The following is a 16,636-nucleotide window of genomic DNA, read 5'->3' on the forward strand; positions in this document are numbered from 1 at the left end:
ACTGTTAATGATCAATTGAAACTCTTCCTTCCACCAATTACAGGACTCTCTGAGACTTTGTGAAGACTTGCGGACATACAATTATTATGTTGATTCGAATTCAATGTGAGAATGCTCGTGTTAAACTCGTGTAAGTGGTTGAATGTGGGGCAATTCTGTCTTAATGGTCCCTGGGGTCTCGGGCGATAAGTGCGATAAGACGTCGGTGGCGGTCTGTCGCTGGGGCAACGTCTGCCCACCTTAACCAGACAACAAGACCCAGACCTCACCCATTGCCCGGAAACTCAGCCGGCCGCCCCAAACCTCCAGCTTTTCGATCCCTCCACTTCGATTCCATTCCAGTTGCATTCCATTCCATTCACAGCTTGGGCTTTAGGTGCATGGTAGACTTAACTTTTTTACTCTTTATGACGGTTATGGCTTGAGGTAATCATCTGGCATCTCTGGTACGCACCGCAGCATACCACAGCTGTCAATCGGACACTGTATTCCCTTCCCGCTCCCATTGTCTCATCTAGTCCATTGTTCTTTGCTCAGCAACAGAGCCATTGAATCAGACATGGCTGCAGTGAGCGACTCCCACAACAGCTTGCCCGGTGGCCCGCGGCACCATCAGCGGTCTAAGTCTGCGGTTCTTCGATCCTTCATCCACAAACGAGACAACTCGGATGGCGCTGTACTTCCTCCCGCAGACCTAACAGCAGTTAACGTCAATGGTGTCATTACTTCTACTTCAGGAGCTATTGACTATACAGATAGCTCCAACATGGGTTTCCCCAAATTTGGCCGGCTTGGCGGGGGCGTGTTAGGAGAGATGCAGCAGAATCGACAGGACTCGGCTTCACGGTCTCCCAAGAAACTCCCAGAAGATCGAGCGGGGAGAACCAACACCGAGAACCAACGCTCACCACAGAAAAGCGGCTTCGCTACCGTTTCTCTAAAGTCGCTGGGAAGCAAGGACACTACGAAGTTGGCCAAGACGAAGGAGCCCAAGGAAGACTCTCCAACCAAGCCCAAGAAGACCAAATCAACGACGAACCTGGTCGGCTTCCTCTCGCGACCGAAATCGTCGAAGGACTTGAATAAACTTGTCGAGGAAGAGACGAGACAAACAAAGGACAAGGAGAATAGGACGCCTCCTAGCTCGCTGAGCGACCCGTCCCCGCCGCCTCCAATCTACGCTCAATTCTGCAGCCAGGGACTTGGGAGCAGTTCAAATTTATCGTCACCTTTTGATACTGGCAGTGACCCGTTCTTGCGAATGAATTCATACACTGGTCGAAACGACCAACCGAGCCCTAGCGAAGGGGTCGTGAAGAAACAGAGACCAATGTCTTTCCAACCGCAGTCTACTCCGAGGCCCGATGCCGATAGAAGGGAGGAGAGAGGCAGGTCAAGGACTAAGGATGCCAGCACAAGCCAGAAATCATCAACATGGCGCAAGGCGCGGTCCGCGTCCCGCCCTAGAATTTTCGGTGCTTTCGCAGGCTCTGGCCAGAAGACGAAGCCATCGGCTCAAGAGCCAACCGAACCATTAATAGACCCTAAAGACATTGATAAGCATCTCGAGGCAATGTTAGATCGTCGCAACATTCCAGAAAATCAGCGGTACAAGATGCGCAATCTAAACTGTACAATCAAGATGGAGTTTATCCGTCAGGACTGGGCGGAGGCAGAAGCGAAGAAGCTGGAGCGTCCGCGCACCAATGATAGTGATACGTCAATGGAAGGCGCTGGTGGCGACTCTGGGCATCAGGATGACAAAAAGAAGACCAGCCGAGGCAGAAGCCTGACTTTGTCCAAGTCTCGACCTAAGCCATCAGTGTCCCCTACCAAAAAGGGGAAGAAGGAAGGGACTCTAGGTCGGCACTTCAGGAGTAAGTCTACAGACAGTGTCGCTAGTGACAGACCGGAGTCAGCCGGTTCATCTTCTAGCAATGGTTTACTTGCGAAGGTTACTGGGGCACACAACCCGGGCGACTTTGTTGCTTACCTCCGCAAAGTTCAGAAGCCGGAGCTTGTCGAAGTTGGAAAGCTCCACAAGCTTCGGCTGCTACTGCGGAATGAGAGGGTGGCATGGGCGGAAGACTTTATTCGCCAGGGCGGCATGAAGGAGATTGTTGGATTACTGCACCGCATCATGGAGGTCGAATGGAGGTGAGTGAATGGGCCCAGTTTACGTGGTTGAGATGTCGCCGGACACGTCGCTAACCCCCTTTACAGAGAGGAGCATGAAGATGCCCTCCTTCACGAGAACCTTCTTTGCCTGAAGGCGTTATGCACGACGGCGTTGGCATTGCAGTACCTACACTCCATCCAGCCATCCCTCTTCCCAGCCCTGATCCATATGATCTTCGATCCGGAGAAGAAAGGTCCCAGTGACTTTACGACTCGCAACATCATCACATCTGTACTACTTACCTACATTGAGAGCTCCACTCCACAAGAGCGCATGTCGCGGGCCCAGACGGTTCTCTCCTATCTCCGTGACCCCGAAGCCAAGGAGGAAGAACGCCCAGTGAGCTTCGTCCTGGAGATGAGGCGGGAGCGGCCTTACCGAGTGTGGTGTAAGGAGGTGGTCAGTGTCACCAAGGAGGTCTTTTGGATCTTCCTGCACAACCTGAACGTCGTGTCCTTGCCAGCTGGCGACAAGCCTTCCAAGGGAGGTCAGACGCCAACAGGCAGCAGCGATTCGTCCGCATCGTCGACGTCCCAGGCGCTAGCCACGGGCCACCACGAGGACGTAGCGTCGAATGAACCTTATGCTTACATGGCCCGCCACTTCCCACAGGAGCGACCACCAGTGCCAGCCGCTCCCTACGTCGGCGGAGTCGAGTGGGACGCAACAAACTACCTGGCCTCTCACCTGGACCTGATGAACGCCATCATTGCTTGCACCCCCACGGCCGCCGAGCGCAACAGACTCAGAGAGCACCTGCGCATCTCCGGGCTCGAGCGCTGCCTGGGCGGCAGCCTACGGTTGTGCAAGGAGAAGTTCTATCCGGGCGTCCACGACGGCCTCAGGACGTGGGTGGCTGCCGCGGCTGAGGACGGCTGGGACGTCAAGGACGTGCGCTTTGGGCCGCCCCCGGAGACGCGTAGTTCGCCGAGGAAAGCCGGCGGCGGCGGCGCCGCGGGCAAGAAGAAGGCTGAAGAGGCGCCGCCCAAGCTCGACATGCCCAAGCTGGACTTTGCACTGGACGGCCCCCTCGCGGGCGGCAAGTCCTCTGCCTAGTTGGGGAGCGATATGTCGTGGCTCCTGTAACATGCACTGGTTCACATCCTCGCAAGGAGTGTAGAACGCCTATACCGTTGCTGGCCGTTACGAATCTCAGCAGCTTTCCTCCTCGGTCCCTACTACAGTACACTAAGTGGTTACGTTGCGATCAAGCTCAGATCACTCGTGGGTTTTACATCATTGGAGTTTGGAGATAAAATTGCATGACTGTCAACGTGTATTCTTGAACTTGGTTGTTTTCCTCTTCCCGGACTCCATTGGGTAGCACTATGGTCTACGGCGGGGAAAACGGCAAGTGTTTTCTTATTATGTGGTAATTATGGTTGGACATAGGGGTTACCGGTTCTTTCATGTTGTTTATGATGGCATGGTTAATGAAATGAAATCAACGAATTCCATGACGGCGATCTGGGCTGCAGGTGCGAAAGAGCCAGTGAGTTGTGATCAGTGCTGTCGTATTTACCTATCTGTCATCTCTCTGCGCGTCAGCTGCGAGAACTCTAGTCCGACATGTGAGAGGGATCCTTCGAAAATGGCGCCTTAATCTTGGTAGCAGCTGCCTCTGGACGATGCGAGGGAGTACCCCTGATTCGCTAGGGAGTACTCATCTTCACAACCAGTAGACGTCAGAGTCTGGATAGGTGAGCAGTCATATCGTGGTCCCGTGTAGCCTAAGCGGCTTGTGAGCCTCTCACCTCCCTCGTCTGGCGTCGGCAGTCGTCACTTATGCCTGAAGCTCAAGATGACGGCTCCCGCGCAGTCATCTGCCGGGAGTGATGGACAGCCACGGTCTTTATTGGATCGCTCTGCACAGTGTTCGTCGGAAGGCATTGGCACGGGGTTTCGGTGGCCGTCGGCGAGGCCCAGCGTGCGGCCATCTGCATGATCAGAGTTGCAGCGCGCAGCGCGCAGTAATCGTCTCTTGCCTGGCGTTCTGGTCGCTGTACCCGCTCCAACCGTCGATAACCCTCTGGCTCATCCAGATCTGCAAGTATGACGAGCCGTCATGCTGGAGCGATAACCCGTCTTTCAGAAGAACAGAGGAAGTGACAGATCATCTACCTACATAGACTTACATGTAAAGCCCGTGCTGGTTGATGTGCATGCTGGTGACGTCGACAACTCAGCAGAGCATGACAGCACTGCATATCGTCCTCCCTTGTCCCCGAGGTCCGCCATCCTGGCCGGCTATCTGCTTCCCCCACATGCTGCATTCGCCTGCTTTGGGCAATGCCCACTGCCCCAGGCGGTGTGAGATGAGTTCGCTGCAGCATGTGCTTGGTATTGTCCAAGGGGAGAGTGCAGGATCGTAGGGATAAGTACATGGGCGATTGGATGTCGGGCCGATGGAATATGGCCGCGCTGTCGTTCCGGACGACAAGTATCTCATGAACGTCAAGTTCGGTAATCAGAGAGTAGCCTTGAAGCACACTGGGTTCATAGTCGACGAGATCATGTAAAGGACGATTGTGTGGCCAAAAAAATCTCACTTAGACTCATAGTGGCTGCCTTTTCAGGAACCAGCTAGGCTATCTTTGGACAACAGTTTGTGCTACTTGCCTTGAACGGTGCCATATTTTTTCACAATCCTAGTGTGAGATCAAAATGACAATGAGCAGACACTAGGACATTCAGAGCGCAGGTCTCTGGGCTGAGAGTCGTTAGGATTTCCTGACAGTAGGCCATGGGCGCGGAAAGGCACCAATGGCGTGTAGTTGGAACACTGAGGTTGGGGAAGTGTGGGATATCCGCTCCTACACGGACGCTACCCTTTGAACCTATCGGGAGCTGCCGTGCAGGGTGAACCAATCAGTAGCGAATCCAAATATGCCGTCAACCCGGATTCTGCAACGGAAGCAGCACCACTTGCACTCGAAATAACGACACAATTTTCTCGCGGGGCTTGAACCCTGACGACACAGCTCCACCGCCAGGCATGAGGATGCCTTGGCACTTGCATGTCAACGACGTATAAATACGCTTGACTTCGAGATACCCCATCCATGGCGCAGGAGCCCGGTATCTTAAGGGACAGCCAGTGGCCCCGGCGGTCCCCAGATAGAGTGGAGAAGTGTGACGATACTGCAAGCAGATTGCGATACCGGAAAGTCAACAATGCTGGGATTGGGCAACGACACTCATCGGTGGTGCGTACGGAGAGACAAAATTGGCCTTGACCGAATGTCAACATCATATGTGGAGGTGGTGAGATGGCAGTCAGGCTAAGGGTACAGATGCAATGCGGCTCTCCTCGCGTCCTGAACAGACCAAGTCCAAAAATGGATATGTTGTCCGGTAAATCGAAACACAAGGAAAGATCCCGGACAGACCGAAGCAAGGAAAAAAAAAAGAAAAAGAAAAGCGAGCTGGAGTAACATACGATCTTGGGAGCGGAGACCTCATTGATTTCGAACATGTACACCGAGGTCTTTCCAGGTCATGGTGTTCATGATCGGTAATCGATACTCTTCAAAGGCACTGCATATCATATGCCGAGAGACACCGAGCAAACGGGAGCCTGGGAATGGTCGACCAAGAGAAACAAGTTGCATAATGTTTGTCTCATTTGCGACCATTGGGACAGGACTATGATGCAGCCCCGGTGTGGGCATTCAACCCAATCATGACTTTGATTCGGTCAACTCACAGCGGGTGACGAGGTACCTTAGGCTGACTCTTTCGGGCAAGGCCGGACGAGTGGTTTAAATGGAGTCCTCGATGGATTTTGATCAGGAGGGGTTTTAGGAGGATGCAAGGCCATCCCATCCCCCTTCCATACATGCGTGGGTAAGCAGCAGTCTCGCAATATTACCTGGTAAACAGGGCTGGAGCCGATTGAATAGCAGCTCTTGGAGAAAGACAGTCGGACATGCAGTCCGTGCCACAAGGTCCCCCCAACATGTCATAAGACGCGACCAGTCCAGACTCTAGACCGCAAGTAGGGCTGGCCAGGCACGGCATAACAAACGCAAGTCTGTGAGAGAGGGATGGAGAATTTGAGAGAGGCTCCAAGCCCGCCGTCTCTGGTCTCACATAGGGGCTAGAGATTCACGTGGAGGCAGTTTGACGCAGATACCCACACTACCTTTGCTTGCCTTGCAGGGGGTTTAGCCGATCAGGCTCGATGGAAGGCTTCAGGATTTCCGGAGTAGCCTGTAAGTCAGCCTCTCCGCTGGCACCTGGAAGGAAGAAGGTCCGAAGAAAGGGCCAGGTCTAGTCTTCCAGAAGAAGCAGTCCAATGCAACCCGAACGAGGGGCTCGCACAGTGGGAAAAAGGCATTGTTTTTGCCCCTCGTTCTGTTGAATCGAGCCGGCTATGGCAGATCGATACATGACCCCTCTGTATAGTCGTTTGTTGGCAAGTAAAAAACAACAGCGAGCCGCGCTGCACTGTGCTTTAGTGCGTCAGAAATCATCCGAATATGATCCAGGGTCCAGGCCTAGATTCAGGTCTGAGGCGATGCCGAGATACATATATAGAATCGAAAGCCGGGATGTACCTGAGATGGCAGATGGTAAAGTAAGGAGGTAAAGTTTCCGTTGATTGGGAAGCGAGAGGTACAAGATTATACGACCCCCCTTGGCTAGGCCCATCGTCGTCCCATGCCTGCGTGATGGGATGCGATGGGATAGGATGGGATTGTGCAGTGCTTGCTTTTCCGCACGACACGAAACCAGCATCAACCGCGCTCGCCGGCGGCGGCTACGCTCAATGATTGATTCATCAAAGGGAAAAAAGGGGGGGCCAGAGAGGCTACTGTACGTCGAATAATTTGCAGTTAAGCAGCTCCGCCTAGCTGGAGCCTTGCAGGTGTAGTACAAAAGTTAGGATGTAGATATTAGATGAAGAGTGCAGGAGAGGCAGACAAAGAGAGGAAAGTGAAGCACCACCGGAGGCACTTACGCAGGCTTGGGGCTATTTGGGCCTGTAGTCGGCAGGTGCGAACGGTGCTAGCAAAGGGTCCGCTCTTGCTTTCTTCAGCGGAGCTTCACAACAACGCAGTCCCTAGGTAGCGACTCGCTAAGGAGCTTGCACTGGCTCCACATGGCTCAAGCCGAGGGGTTCAGTTATTGGACAGTGTCGACCCAGACGATCTTCCGCCCAAAACGCCTCACCTATGGCTCTCTAGCTTAGTTTGGTGACCCCTCCACAACTCATATGTCATAGCAAGCGTCAATCTGGTGGACACAGTCATTGGGCTCTTCACGCATCGCAAATCCCCGACAACCACAACCCATTCGCTCAACCAGCCCTCCAGTCATCCATCCACCCATCCATCCATCCATCCATTCACCCATCCAACCATCTAACCATTCCGATCCTAGCAAGCAGTCTCTTGGTAATTGTACCGAGTTTACATACATACCTTAGAGGGCCTCGTCTTTGCTAGCTAGACCTTGCCCAGCCGATGCAGCCCCGGTCAAGGCGTACCTCCTCCTGGCCTATCTTACGAGCTTAGCTACAATCAACCAATCGACCTGCATGCACATTTGCTGGACAGAGATCCTCGAAACGAAACATTCGCCCAAGTAGGGTACATCAGCGAACACCACCCGCATGCATCCCTGCCATCCCTGTCATCCTACATCGCCTGCACCTTCGACCTGGATGTCTTAAGACTCACTCACATACATACATACGTTCATACATACATTCACATACATAGACTTCGAGACAGCCTTAGCTGGTCTTCTCATGCTTCCTTGCAGCTCTGTTCCCCACCAATAGCTGTGTCTGCATCCGATTCTCGCCGCCACGTTCGCTCGCAGTTCGCACGAAGAGTATCCTTAGAGAGCAGCCGACACAGACGCCCTGGGACACTTCACTCGAGGCAGCAAGCGTCGGCCCACTTCTACATGCGTTAGAACACAGGCTATTGTTACCAGATCTCCGTCCTCCTGCAAGCCGTGCCGCTCCGTGAGCGAGCTATACCGTCTGTGTGTACCTCAGCTTCCGAGCGAATAGTTGGTAGCTGCGCAGGAGCTTCGTTGTATCTCTGTCATCGGCTTGCTTCAAAATGTCGATAAAGTTAGTCACCTCTACTACTCCTCCTATATCCCCTCTCACTTCTTACATCACACTCCTCCCTCCTTCTCCCACTCATTCATCATTTCCCTTCCCCGCTTCACATAAGCTCATGACCTTCCCGGTCATGTGAGCCTTTTCTTTGCTTCCCCAGCATCCGCAGCTTATGCTGTCATATCCCTCGCCCCATGGATACCTACCAGGGCAGTCTCCAACACACAAGCATTCTAGCCCAGAATACCTCACGCGAGAATGAAGCTATTGAGGGGCGAGATGTTGACCAGGACGCTAGCTGGGTGATGTTGAAGGAGAACGGCAAGGACATTGAGCGGCTCCCGGATGAGCAGATCCTTCTTATAACGCCACCTCGAGTGAGCTTGGAGCTCTCGGTTCCCAAGCCCTTGCAGGCGAGCCACCCTTTTTCCATCAACTGCCTAGATGGAAAGGCCTACGTCACGAATAAACGAGTGAGCCCTTAACGAGCTTCATCTTGGCCGGCTTCTAACTGACGGGATTTAGGTGATCTATCTTGCAGCACGACCGACAGAGCAATTCAAGTCCTTCGCGGCCCCCATCCTAAATATCAACGATACCCATCCCTCGTCGGGAGGCTTCCTGGGTTTCGGAGCCTGGCGTTGGCATGGCACGGTGACACCGACTGTAAACGGTGGAATCCCTGCGGAGATTCCCCTACTAGAATTGACACTTACCTTCAACGAGGGCGGGATGGACAGTTTCAACAGGAAGTATAGTTTGATACGGGACCGTTTGCAACAATTTGCTCAAGCTACAGGCCAATCGGTCCGCGACGCCGTCGTTCACGACGAAGACCTGCCGCCGTACGACCCGAATGACCACAGTCAGGCTGCTGCGGCTCCTATGCCAAGTATCACACAGCCTGCCGCTGAGCCAGTACAAGGACGGCCAAATCAACAGACGCCGGACGAGCCTCCTCCCGATTACGACGAGGCCCAAGCCCAAGCTGTCAGCGGAAGATTCGAAGAACGAATTCGCCAAGAAGCAGAGCGGGGTGAGTGATTCTGTATTATCCAGGAGGTTCTCCTTGCCAAGTGTACCTGGGTGTGTTTGCGTAATGAGAGAATGAGTTTCGAGGCTCGCCAAGGCTTTGCAGCATGTCATGGAATGATAAAATGATACCCGACGCTGCTACCTTATCCATAACATTCTTTTAGAAAAGACGGACGGTCCATCTGCTTTGGTTTCAAGGTTTGGGTCTGAATTTGGCATGGGCAATTCTTTTCGTGTGTGTTAAGAAAGCGAGATCTAGGCTGCGCTATAGGTGAGCATAAGCGACTCTGTATTGACTCGGAAGAAAGTTGTAGATCTTCTATTCATGACAATTCATTACAAGCAAAGGATTTTATTTATCCCCCAAGAAATGTGTAGCTGAAAAGTGCAAGGCTATTCCAAGCTAAAGCTGTTCGCGATGACGATATCGTGATGTACCACGTGATCTCGGGAACAGCCGGACCAGTCGCAGGTAGCCAATCAAATTCGCTCAATTCACGGTTACCGGTCGATTTTCGCTACCTGATTTTCCGGGTCCCAGAAGCTCTTCTCACGCCAACATTCTGTTCGGACCACCCATCAAAACACCGCAAATCCGTCCACAGCAGCAGCCATTGACCACAGCGGCCACGCCGGTTGATCGCAATGGGTATCTGGGAAGCTATCACCGACCTTGTCGAGGCCGCCGCGCCATGGAGCGTGGCCGAGGCTGAGGCGCCTGCCGAGGAGCCGCAAGAGGTACGAACGAATGAGCTCAAGCTCTTCCTCCACCCTGCTCCGTCCGTCCGCTCGAGCTCTGGGAACCATCTAGGATGCTCTGTGTGGGCGGATAGCATCATGAGAGGGATCTCGCTGCCCGATTGAGCTTCTACGGACGTTGCACGAATGATGTTGAACGAATGACTAACATCACGGTTGCAGGAGTCCAGCGACGACAGCAAGGACGAGGAGGCCACCGAGCAATCCGACGATGCTGAGGATGCCGAGGAGGGCGGCGATGATGAGGAAGAGGAGGAGGAAGACGAGGACGAAGAGGAGATTGTCGACCCCAAGGAGAAGCTTGAAGAGGGTGAGTGCCTACGAAACCAGCGATCACGATATACCATCAATGTCAGGTGATGGCATGAGTTATATGAGGACGCGCAGCGTTGCTCCTCTGTTATGATTGCGCTCCAGACATTGCTTCGGCCTTACATGAGCAAGGGACTGGATGCCCGACATTGAATGATGGCTGACGACGACTGGTTACAGAATGCAAGGAGTCCAAGCAATGCGCTCCGGCCAAGCACCATTTTGATGAGTGCGTTGAGCGAGTCACCAACGCCGAGGGCGAGGATGGCCCCAAGGAGGATTGTGTCGAAGAGTGTATGTCAAGCAACGTCCCCTATCACTTACTCGGATGCGTTCTGTGGCTTGCGGTCTTGACATTTTGGATTGCCGCTGCGATAACTGCTGAGGAGTTCATCATGAAGTGTTATGGCTAACAAGCATGCTGCAGTCTTCCACCTCGCCCACTGCGCCACCCAATGCGCCGCTCCCAAGCTGTGGTCTCAGCTCAAATAAATCAAGAACACACGATAGGCTCAGCCACGGTATCGATCGACGCAATCCCATGTCGAAGGAGTGCTTCTGGAAAGAAGGAGACTGACTTACGATACGATGCCTGGGGGGCCTTTTTGAAGGCGGTCGATGGGGACCCTTAACCCTGTACGATGTTGTGGTATGGTCTGTAACAGGCGAGGTTCAGAATGGACTGCTGTCTGAAACAGGTCCATGCTCACCTTGTCCCTGTGTATGATAAATTCCTGCATAACCCGAATTAGAATTTTCTCACACAACAACGCATCATCTCGTGAATTTCAGGTTCGCTATTTTTTTATGGCACAAGGAGGATATTGCAGTCACTCTCCAAACGCTCACCGTCTAGACGGAGTACAGTGTTGGACAACCCAATTTGAAACTGAACAAACTCCGTAAATCACATGCGAGACTTGAACGTTTCGGCATCGCTTGAGTTGCTCTGTCTCCAAAAAGCTGAAAGAGGGGTTCATTCAAGCCACAGGTGAAGGTATGTTATCTCTACGAGAGGCCGCGGGCGCCGACATGCCCGCATGATCTCCAAGGCATATCGCCAACCCCTCACTTGGAGCGAGACATGTTAGTCTCTATTGGTTATCTACAGCTGCAACTCAGTAACAGGTGAAAAACGCCATGCGGTAGGCTGTAGATCTCTTTTTGAAGCATTGCCTTGGAATCCATAGTGAAGAGTTGTCGAAAAAGCCCCTTAGATCGGGTCGGTTGCCAGGATGCGCACGGGGGCATGGGTTACACAACTCGGCAGTATGGCCAAAAGGAGACTCGGCGCCTCGCTTGCGCTTCAATAAGTGGTATTCTTAGTAATTTCCCTACACGTTCAAAGCCTTGCAAACCGTCCCATCCTGCCGAATCAACCGTTAGAAGATTCCCTTCAAGAGGATCAGTTCCTTCTGCTTGGTATTGCCTTCATCCAATTGAGCACCTTGTAGAGCAGAATTCCACTGCTGATTTGGCATCTCAAGGTATAACGGTTCCAGTGTATTTAACGAATACGCCCCTTTCGACTCCCCTATTTTTGAATCACAGGAAATGGTCTCGTGCTTCGCAACGCTAAGTGACATGCGAGACGGCACTACAGTAGTGGTAAAAAGTTGAAATCCATGCAGTCAATCAGTTGAATTTACTAGAGTACCTAGGTAGGTGGTTCAGTTCACGAAACGGAATAGCATTGTCGGATGCTGGGTTTGGCCCTGGAGCACATTGCTGAAAGGGGAAGACGGTGCCTCTGTGACCACAGCAAAACGACGGCGCCAGAGTTCAAAGATAACATTAGAGTACCTAGTAGATCCGAGGTTGATGCAGCCGGGCGGCGGCCAGACCCCATGCTCGTCAATGGGCCGTTGCGACCCTCTTCCTCTGGCCATGTCCATTCGAGACGGCCGGCAGCACGCCGGCAGGACAGCCAGGGCGCCTTATCCGTCTGGGGCTGGTCCTTCGCTAATCTTGTCTGTCTTGTTGGTTTCTTCTTGTGTGAACTGCTCCCAACATCCTTCTTTTCTCTCTTGCTTTGCTTCTCCGCGGTCAAAGGTGTCATTTCTACATCTCTTCTACAAACCGAGCGAGACTTTGACTTTCGGGAAGCATTCGAGAGCCGGACTCCTTCGCTCCAGGGGCAATTGACAGGCAATCTCAGCTCGCCCACCCTATCGATCCTGCCCACCAGCGCTAGGCCAGAGGCGGCAATAGCAGACCAGACAGCGCCGGACGCCTGCAGTTTGGCACCAGACAGTGGTGTGGTTCTCAGCGAAACTCTTTTGTTGGCGCGTGTGCGTGCGTGCGTACTATAGTAGAAGGGGCGCCTCCGATTCCCAGCTCGCAGCCACAAGGTGATGGCCGCAGCTGAACACACGGACGGCGACGACTTGGCGCAGCGCCGAAGCAACGAACAGCACCAGGACCAGCACCAGCAGTACGGCTACGACAGGCCGCCCATGGGGTCATCGTCCAGCGATCGAGGCGGCGACGACCTATCGTGGAAGAAGGGCGGCCACGTACGGCTCGGGAGCACCGACCCGGCGCTGAGCCCCACGAAGAGCGACGACACCACCACCATCATGATGAAGCCCGACTCGGTGCGCGATGTCGAGCTCGACGACCGCACCGGCGCCGGTGCCCGCACGCGATCCGCAGACGACTACCCACACTTCGGTGTCGATGCGCTCATCCACGAGGGACGGCCCCGTGCAGACGGCACCGGTGTCACATATAAAGTCTATAAGCGACGGTGGTTTGGTCTCGTGCAGCTCACGTTGCTGAATATCATTGTCAGCTGGGATGTAAGCACTCTGTTTTCCTCCGGTGCCGCCCTTATTCGTCGACTCGGAAGCGCATGTATGATCACCTCACTTTTCCAATCGTGGAAGAGGGTGTGTTTGGGCTAATTGGCAATCCGTTGTTACCGCCGATCGACTGATTGACCTTCTCGCGCGTACCTGACGAGGCTGACCTTTCTGCTTAGTGGTTGACATTTGCGCCTGTTGCGTCGAGCTCTGCCGAGTATTTCAACACGAGCGAGTCCATTGTGAACTGGCTGAGCACAGCCTTCATGTTCTCATTTTGCGCCGCCACTCCAGTAGTCATCTACGTGCTCCATTGGGGTCCTCGCCCGTCAATTGTGACCGCGGCAGTTCTCGTTCTCATCGGTAATTGGGTCCGGTATGGAGGTACTCGTGGGGGCACGAACGGTACCTATGGCGTGGTCATGTTCGGCCAGATCTTGACGGGGCTGGCGCAACCGTTCGTGCTGGCTGCCCCGACGCGATACTCTGATCTGTGGTTCACAAACCGCGGGCGTGTGGCCGCTACGGCTCTTATGAGTCTTGCCAACCCCTTTGGCGCAGCTCTTGGCCAGTTGATTGTCCCCTTCTGGGTAACCAAGGCCAGTGAGGTTCCCAATGGCGTCCTCTATGTTTCCATCATTGTGAGTTATGCCCCTTTGTTGTCTCGTTCTTCTTCACTGGACATACGCTCACACCATGAAAATAGTCCTCTATCTGCGCTATCCCCTCATTTTTTATCCCAGCAAAACCACCAACCCCAGCCGCCCCTTCCAGCGAGACGCCAAAGATGAGCCTCCATGCTTCAGTCAAGGTGCTCACAGGCTCCCTCGAGTTCTGGCTCATCTTCATCCCTTTTGCCGTATACGTCGGCTTCTTCAACTCCATCACCTCTCTCCTTAACCAATTTATGGAGCCTTACGGCTTCAATGACACCGACTCCGGTATCGCAGGTGCGCTCTTGATCGTTGTCGGCCTCGTGGCCTCAGCCATCACATCACCCATCCTCGACCGCACCAAAGCATTCTTGCTCGCAATCAAGATCGCCGTGCCCATCATCGCTATCACCTATCTCATCTTCATCTGGATGCCAGGGACCCGCGACATCGCAGGCCCCTACGTAGTGCTCTCCATTCTCGGCGCTGCCTCATTCGCTCTCGTCCCCGTGGCCGTCGAGTACCTCGTCGAGCTGACCCATCCCGTCAGTCCTGAGGTGACCTCCACGCTGGGCTGGGGCGGCGGACAGCTCCTCGGCGGCATCTTCATCGTCGTCTCAGACGCCCTGCGCTCCGGGGAGGATGCGAACCCGCCCAAGAACATGCACAAGGCGCTCATCTTCCAGGCCGTCGTCGCCCTGGCCATCATGCCGTTGCCGATGTTCCTCGGCTTGTTTGGCAGGAAAGACAAGGTCCGGCTCAGGAGAGTCCGGTCGGATGACCTGGTCCTAGGGCCGGGGGCGGCAGCGGCAGCGTGATAATATGTGCGTGTTCATATATGCGCTGCATGTTTGATAGGATAGGTGGCAGGCCACTCACTCACTCACCCGCCGGTATATATATGACATGTGCTCCATGTGTGGGATATTGAATGCATGGAGGGTATATATATGTACTGCGTTGTATTTTGCGTATAGAGATTACAATTACTTAATTAGCCTTCGCTAAATACCCGAATCGCTCTGGCTCTTTATCTATGTATATATGACCGGTCTTGTCCATGACCATTCATATATGTGCGTGATCGTGTATACCATGATTCGTGTCGGGAGGCGGTGATATGCTGATGTTGTGTCCCCCTTTTTTCAGGCCTCATCAGTGCGCCTTGCCGTTCCTCGCTGCACCACCGCCAACACCCACTCGTGCCTCCCACTCACTGCGCAGCCTCTCCATCTCCTTCCAGCACTCCGCGCCCACCGCCTCGAACTCTTGCCTCCTCTCCTCGGTGAGGTACTTGGCGCCAGACTTGCGGCCCACCATCTTGCGCAGGACGCCCGTTGCCTCGTCGTTCGCGAGGGCGTCCTCGTCTTCCACCTTGCCCTCCCAGCCCCAGCCCTCGACCTCTGTCTTCTTGACGTAGCTGCGTCCCAGGCGGTCCGTGGCCGACCCCCACTTGATGCGCTCGGCGTGCTGCGCGTCCAGCGCCTCCTGCGACGCCAGGGTGAGCCACACCATCGAGACTGCGCCGAGGTAAGCGGTGACGGGGTGCCAGGGCGAGCCGATCCAGCGACTGATGTACATGGCGAGCTTGTACAGGTGGAAGAGGATGAAGTTGAGAGGGAAGATGGTCGTGACAACTACGCCGGGGTGGCTGACGTACGTCCTCGGCTTGATGGGCTGCGCATCCGACTTGTGGTTCTGGAAGAATGCGTCGGAGTACGGCCTGACGCCGGGCAGGTCAGTGGTGAGTGCCAGCACATCGGTCAGGCGCTTTGTGCTCTCGTACGCAGCGGTCGTTCCTAGAGCCTGGAAGTCAGATAGCGAGAGGTGGTCCCAGCACGCCTCGATGCTGCTCTCCCAGATGAGTCGGCCGTGAGGGATGTTGCTCGAGGCCTGGCGGCTCAGAAGTGGAATGAGCTCATGTGCGAAGAGATAATGCCCGAAGATGTTCGCGCAAAAGACCTGGCCCATAGTTGGCGGGTCCTCGGTAGCCTTTGACGGCACTGGGTTCACGAGGTATCCGCCCGTGCCCATCTTGAATATAGGGAAGGTGGTCGCCTGTCTCCAGCCCTTGGTAACGAAGTTATAAGCAAGTCTTGGCCAGTCAAGGCCCGTCCACCCCCCAATGCCGGCATTGAAGATGACAACGTCAAGACGTGGGATTTTGATGTCATGCAGTGCCTCGAAATCGCCGTCATCTGCAGGGCTGCTAATTGTGTCATACAGGAGCTGGTTGGCGGCGTTGTATATCGTTGGCAAATTACATAGGTCCAGCTGCACACTGAGTATATGAACTCTACTAATCGCCTCTCGTGGATTCCTCGACTTCAGCACCTTCGATGTCTTGGCCGCATTTTTGAGGTATTTCTGTAAAGAGATAATTGTCTCCGCAGATTTTGTCGAGCTTCGCGTGGTAGGTATCAGGACAAGGTGGGAGGACGGAGAGCGCGAGGCGAAGAACTCGTCGATGAGGCGCTGGCAGATTCCGAGACCAATACCGCTAGATGATGTTAGAGAACTCTACTAATTGGCACACTTTGAAGAGCCGATTGGCATCGCTCGACATGCGCAATATCGCAATGGGAAGACGCTGTCTACGTACCTATTTGCCCCAGTAACCAGCACGAAGAGACTGTTTTCCGGCGGGACTGCGTCCCATGGCGCTGGTGCCATTTTCAAGAGAATTGCAATGACAAAATCAAAGGATCGACGGTTTCTCAACGGAATATTACGCAAATGAAGTCGGCTGGGGTCAATTTGCAAGCTACCGGTATGCAAAGATAGTCGGTGAAGGCGCAAGTCTAAGTCGAAGAGG

The 16,636-nt window shown here is 54.0% G+C and overlaps 5 protein-coding genes across 5 annotated transcripts; 4 read left to right on the plus strand and 1 right to left on the minus strand.

The window, feature by feature from the left end:
• Positions 1 to 766: 766 nt before the first annotated feature.
• Positions 767 to 3,235, plus strand: UCRPA7_4662 (putative gtpase binding protein rid1 protein; the record flags this gene model as incomplete). The annotated part of the gene is made up of 2 exons (XM_007917213.1): positions 767 to 2,157; positions 2,224 to 3,235. 2 exons carry the CDS (start codon positions 767 to 769, stop codon positions 3,233 to 3,235), a joined length of 2,403 nt encoding a protein of 800 aa, XP_007915404.1.
• Positions 3,236 to 8,452: 5,217 nt separating this feature from the next.
• On the plus strand, positions 8,453 to 9,302 carry UCRPA7_4663 (putative ww domain-binding protein; the record flags this gene model as incomplete). Its single annotated transcript, XM_007917214.1, has 2 exons — positions 8,453 to 8,731; positions 8,784 to 9,302. 2 exons carry the CDS (start codon positions 8,453 to 8,455, stop codon positions 9,300 to 9,302), a joined length of 798 nt encoding a protein of 265 aa, XP_007915405.1.
• A 636-nt stretch (positions 9,303 to 9,938) lies between these two features.
• UCRPA7_4664 (putative ubiquionol cytochrome c reductase hinge protein) lies at positions 9,939 to 10,856 on the plus strand (the record flags this gene model as incomplete). Its single annotated transcript, XM_007917215.1, has 4 exons — positions 9,939 to 10,031; positions 10,215 to 10,362; positions 10,545 to 10,658; positions 10,792 to 10,856. The coding sequence occupies 4 exons, from the start codon at positions 9,939 to 9,941 to the stop codon at positions 10,854 to 10,856; spliced, it is 420 nt and encodes a 139-aa protein (XP_007915406.1).
• A 1,862-nt stretch (positions 10,857 to 12,718) lies between these two features.
• Positions 12,719 to 14,639, plus strand: UCRPA7_4665 (putative major facilitator superfamily transporter protein; the record flags this gene model as incomplete). Its single annotated transcript, XM_007917216.1, has 3 exons — positions 12,719 to 13,165; positions 13,348 to 13,809; positions 13,875 to 14,639. The coding sequence occupies 3 exons, from the start codon at positions 12,719 to 12,721 to the stop codon at positions 14,637 to 14,639; spliced, it is 1,674 nt and encodes a 557-aa protein (XP_007915407.1).
• Positions 14,640 to 14,976: 337 nt separating this feature from the next.
• On the minus strand, positions 14,977 to 15,855 carry UCRPA7_4666 (putative 3-ketosteroid reductase protein; the record flags this gene model as incomplete). The annotated part of the gene is made up of 1 exon (XM_007917217.1): positions 14,977 to 15,855. One exon carries the CDS (start codon positions 15,853 to 15,855, stop codon positions 14,977 to 14,979), a length of 879 nt encoding a protein of 292 aa, XP_007915408.1.
• Positions 15,856 to 16,636: the final 781 nt, after the last annotated feature.

This window comes from Phaeoacremonium minimum (assembly GCF_000392275.1).
Source record: "Phaeoacremonium minimum UCRPA7 unplaced genomic scaffold PA7_03_scaffold_359, whole genome shotgun sequence".
NCBI classification, from domain to species: domain Eukaryota; kingdom Fungi; phylum Ascomycota; class Sordariomycetes; order Togniniales; family Togniniaceae; genus Phaeoacremonium; species Phaeoacremonium minimum.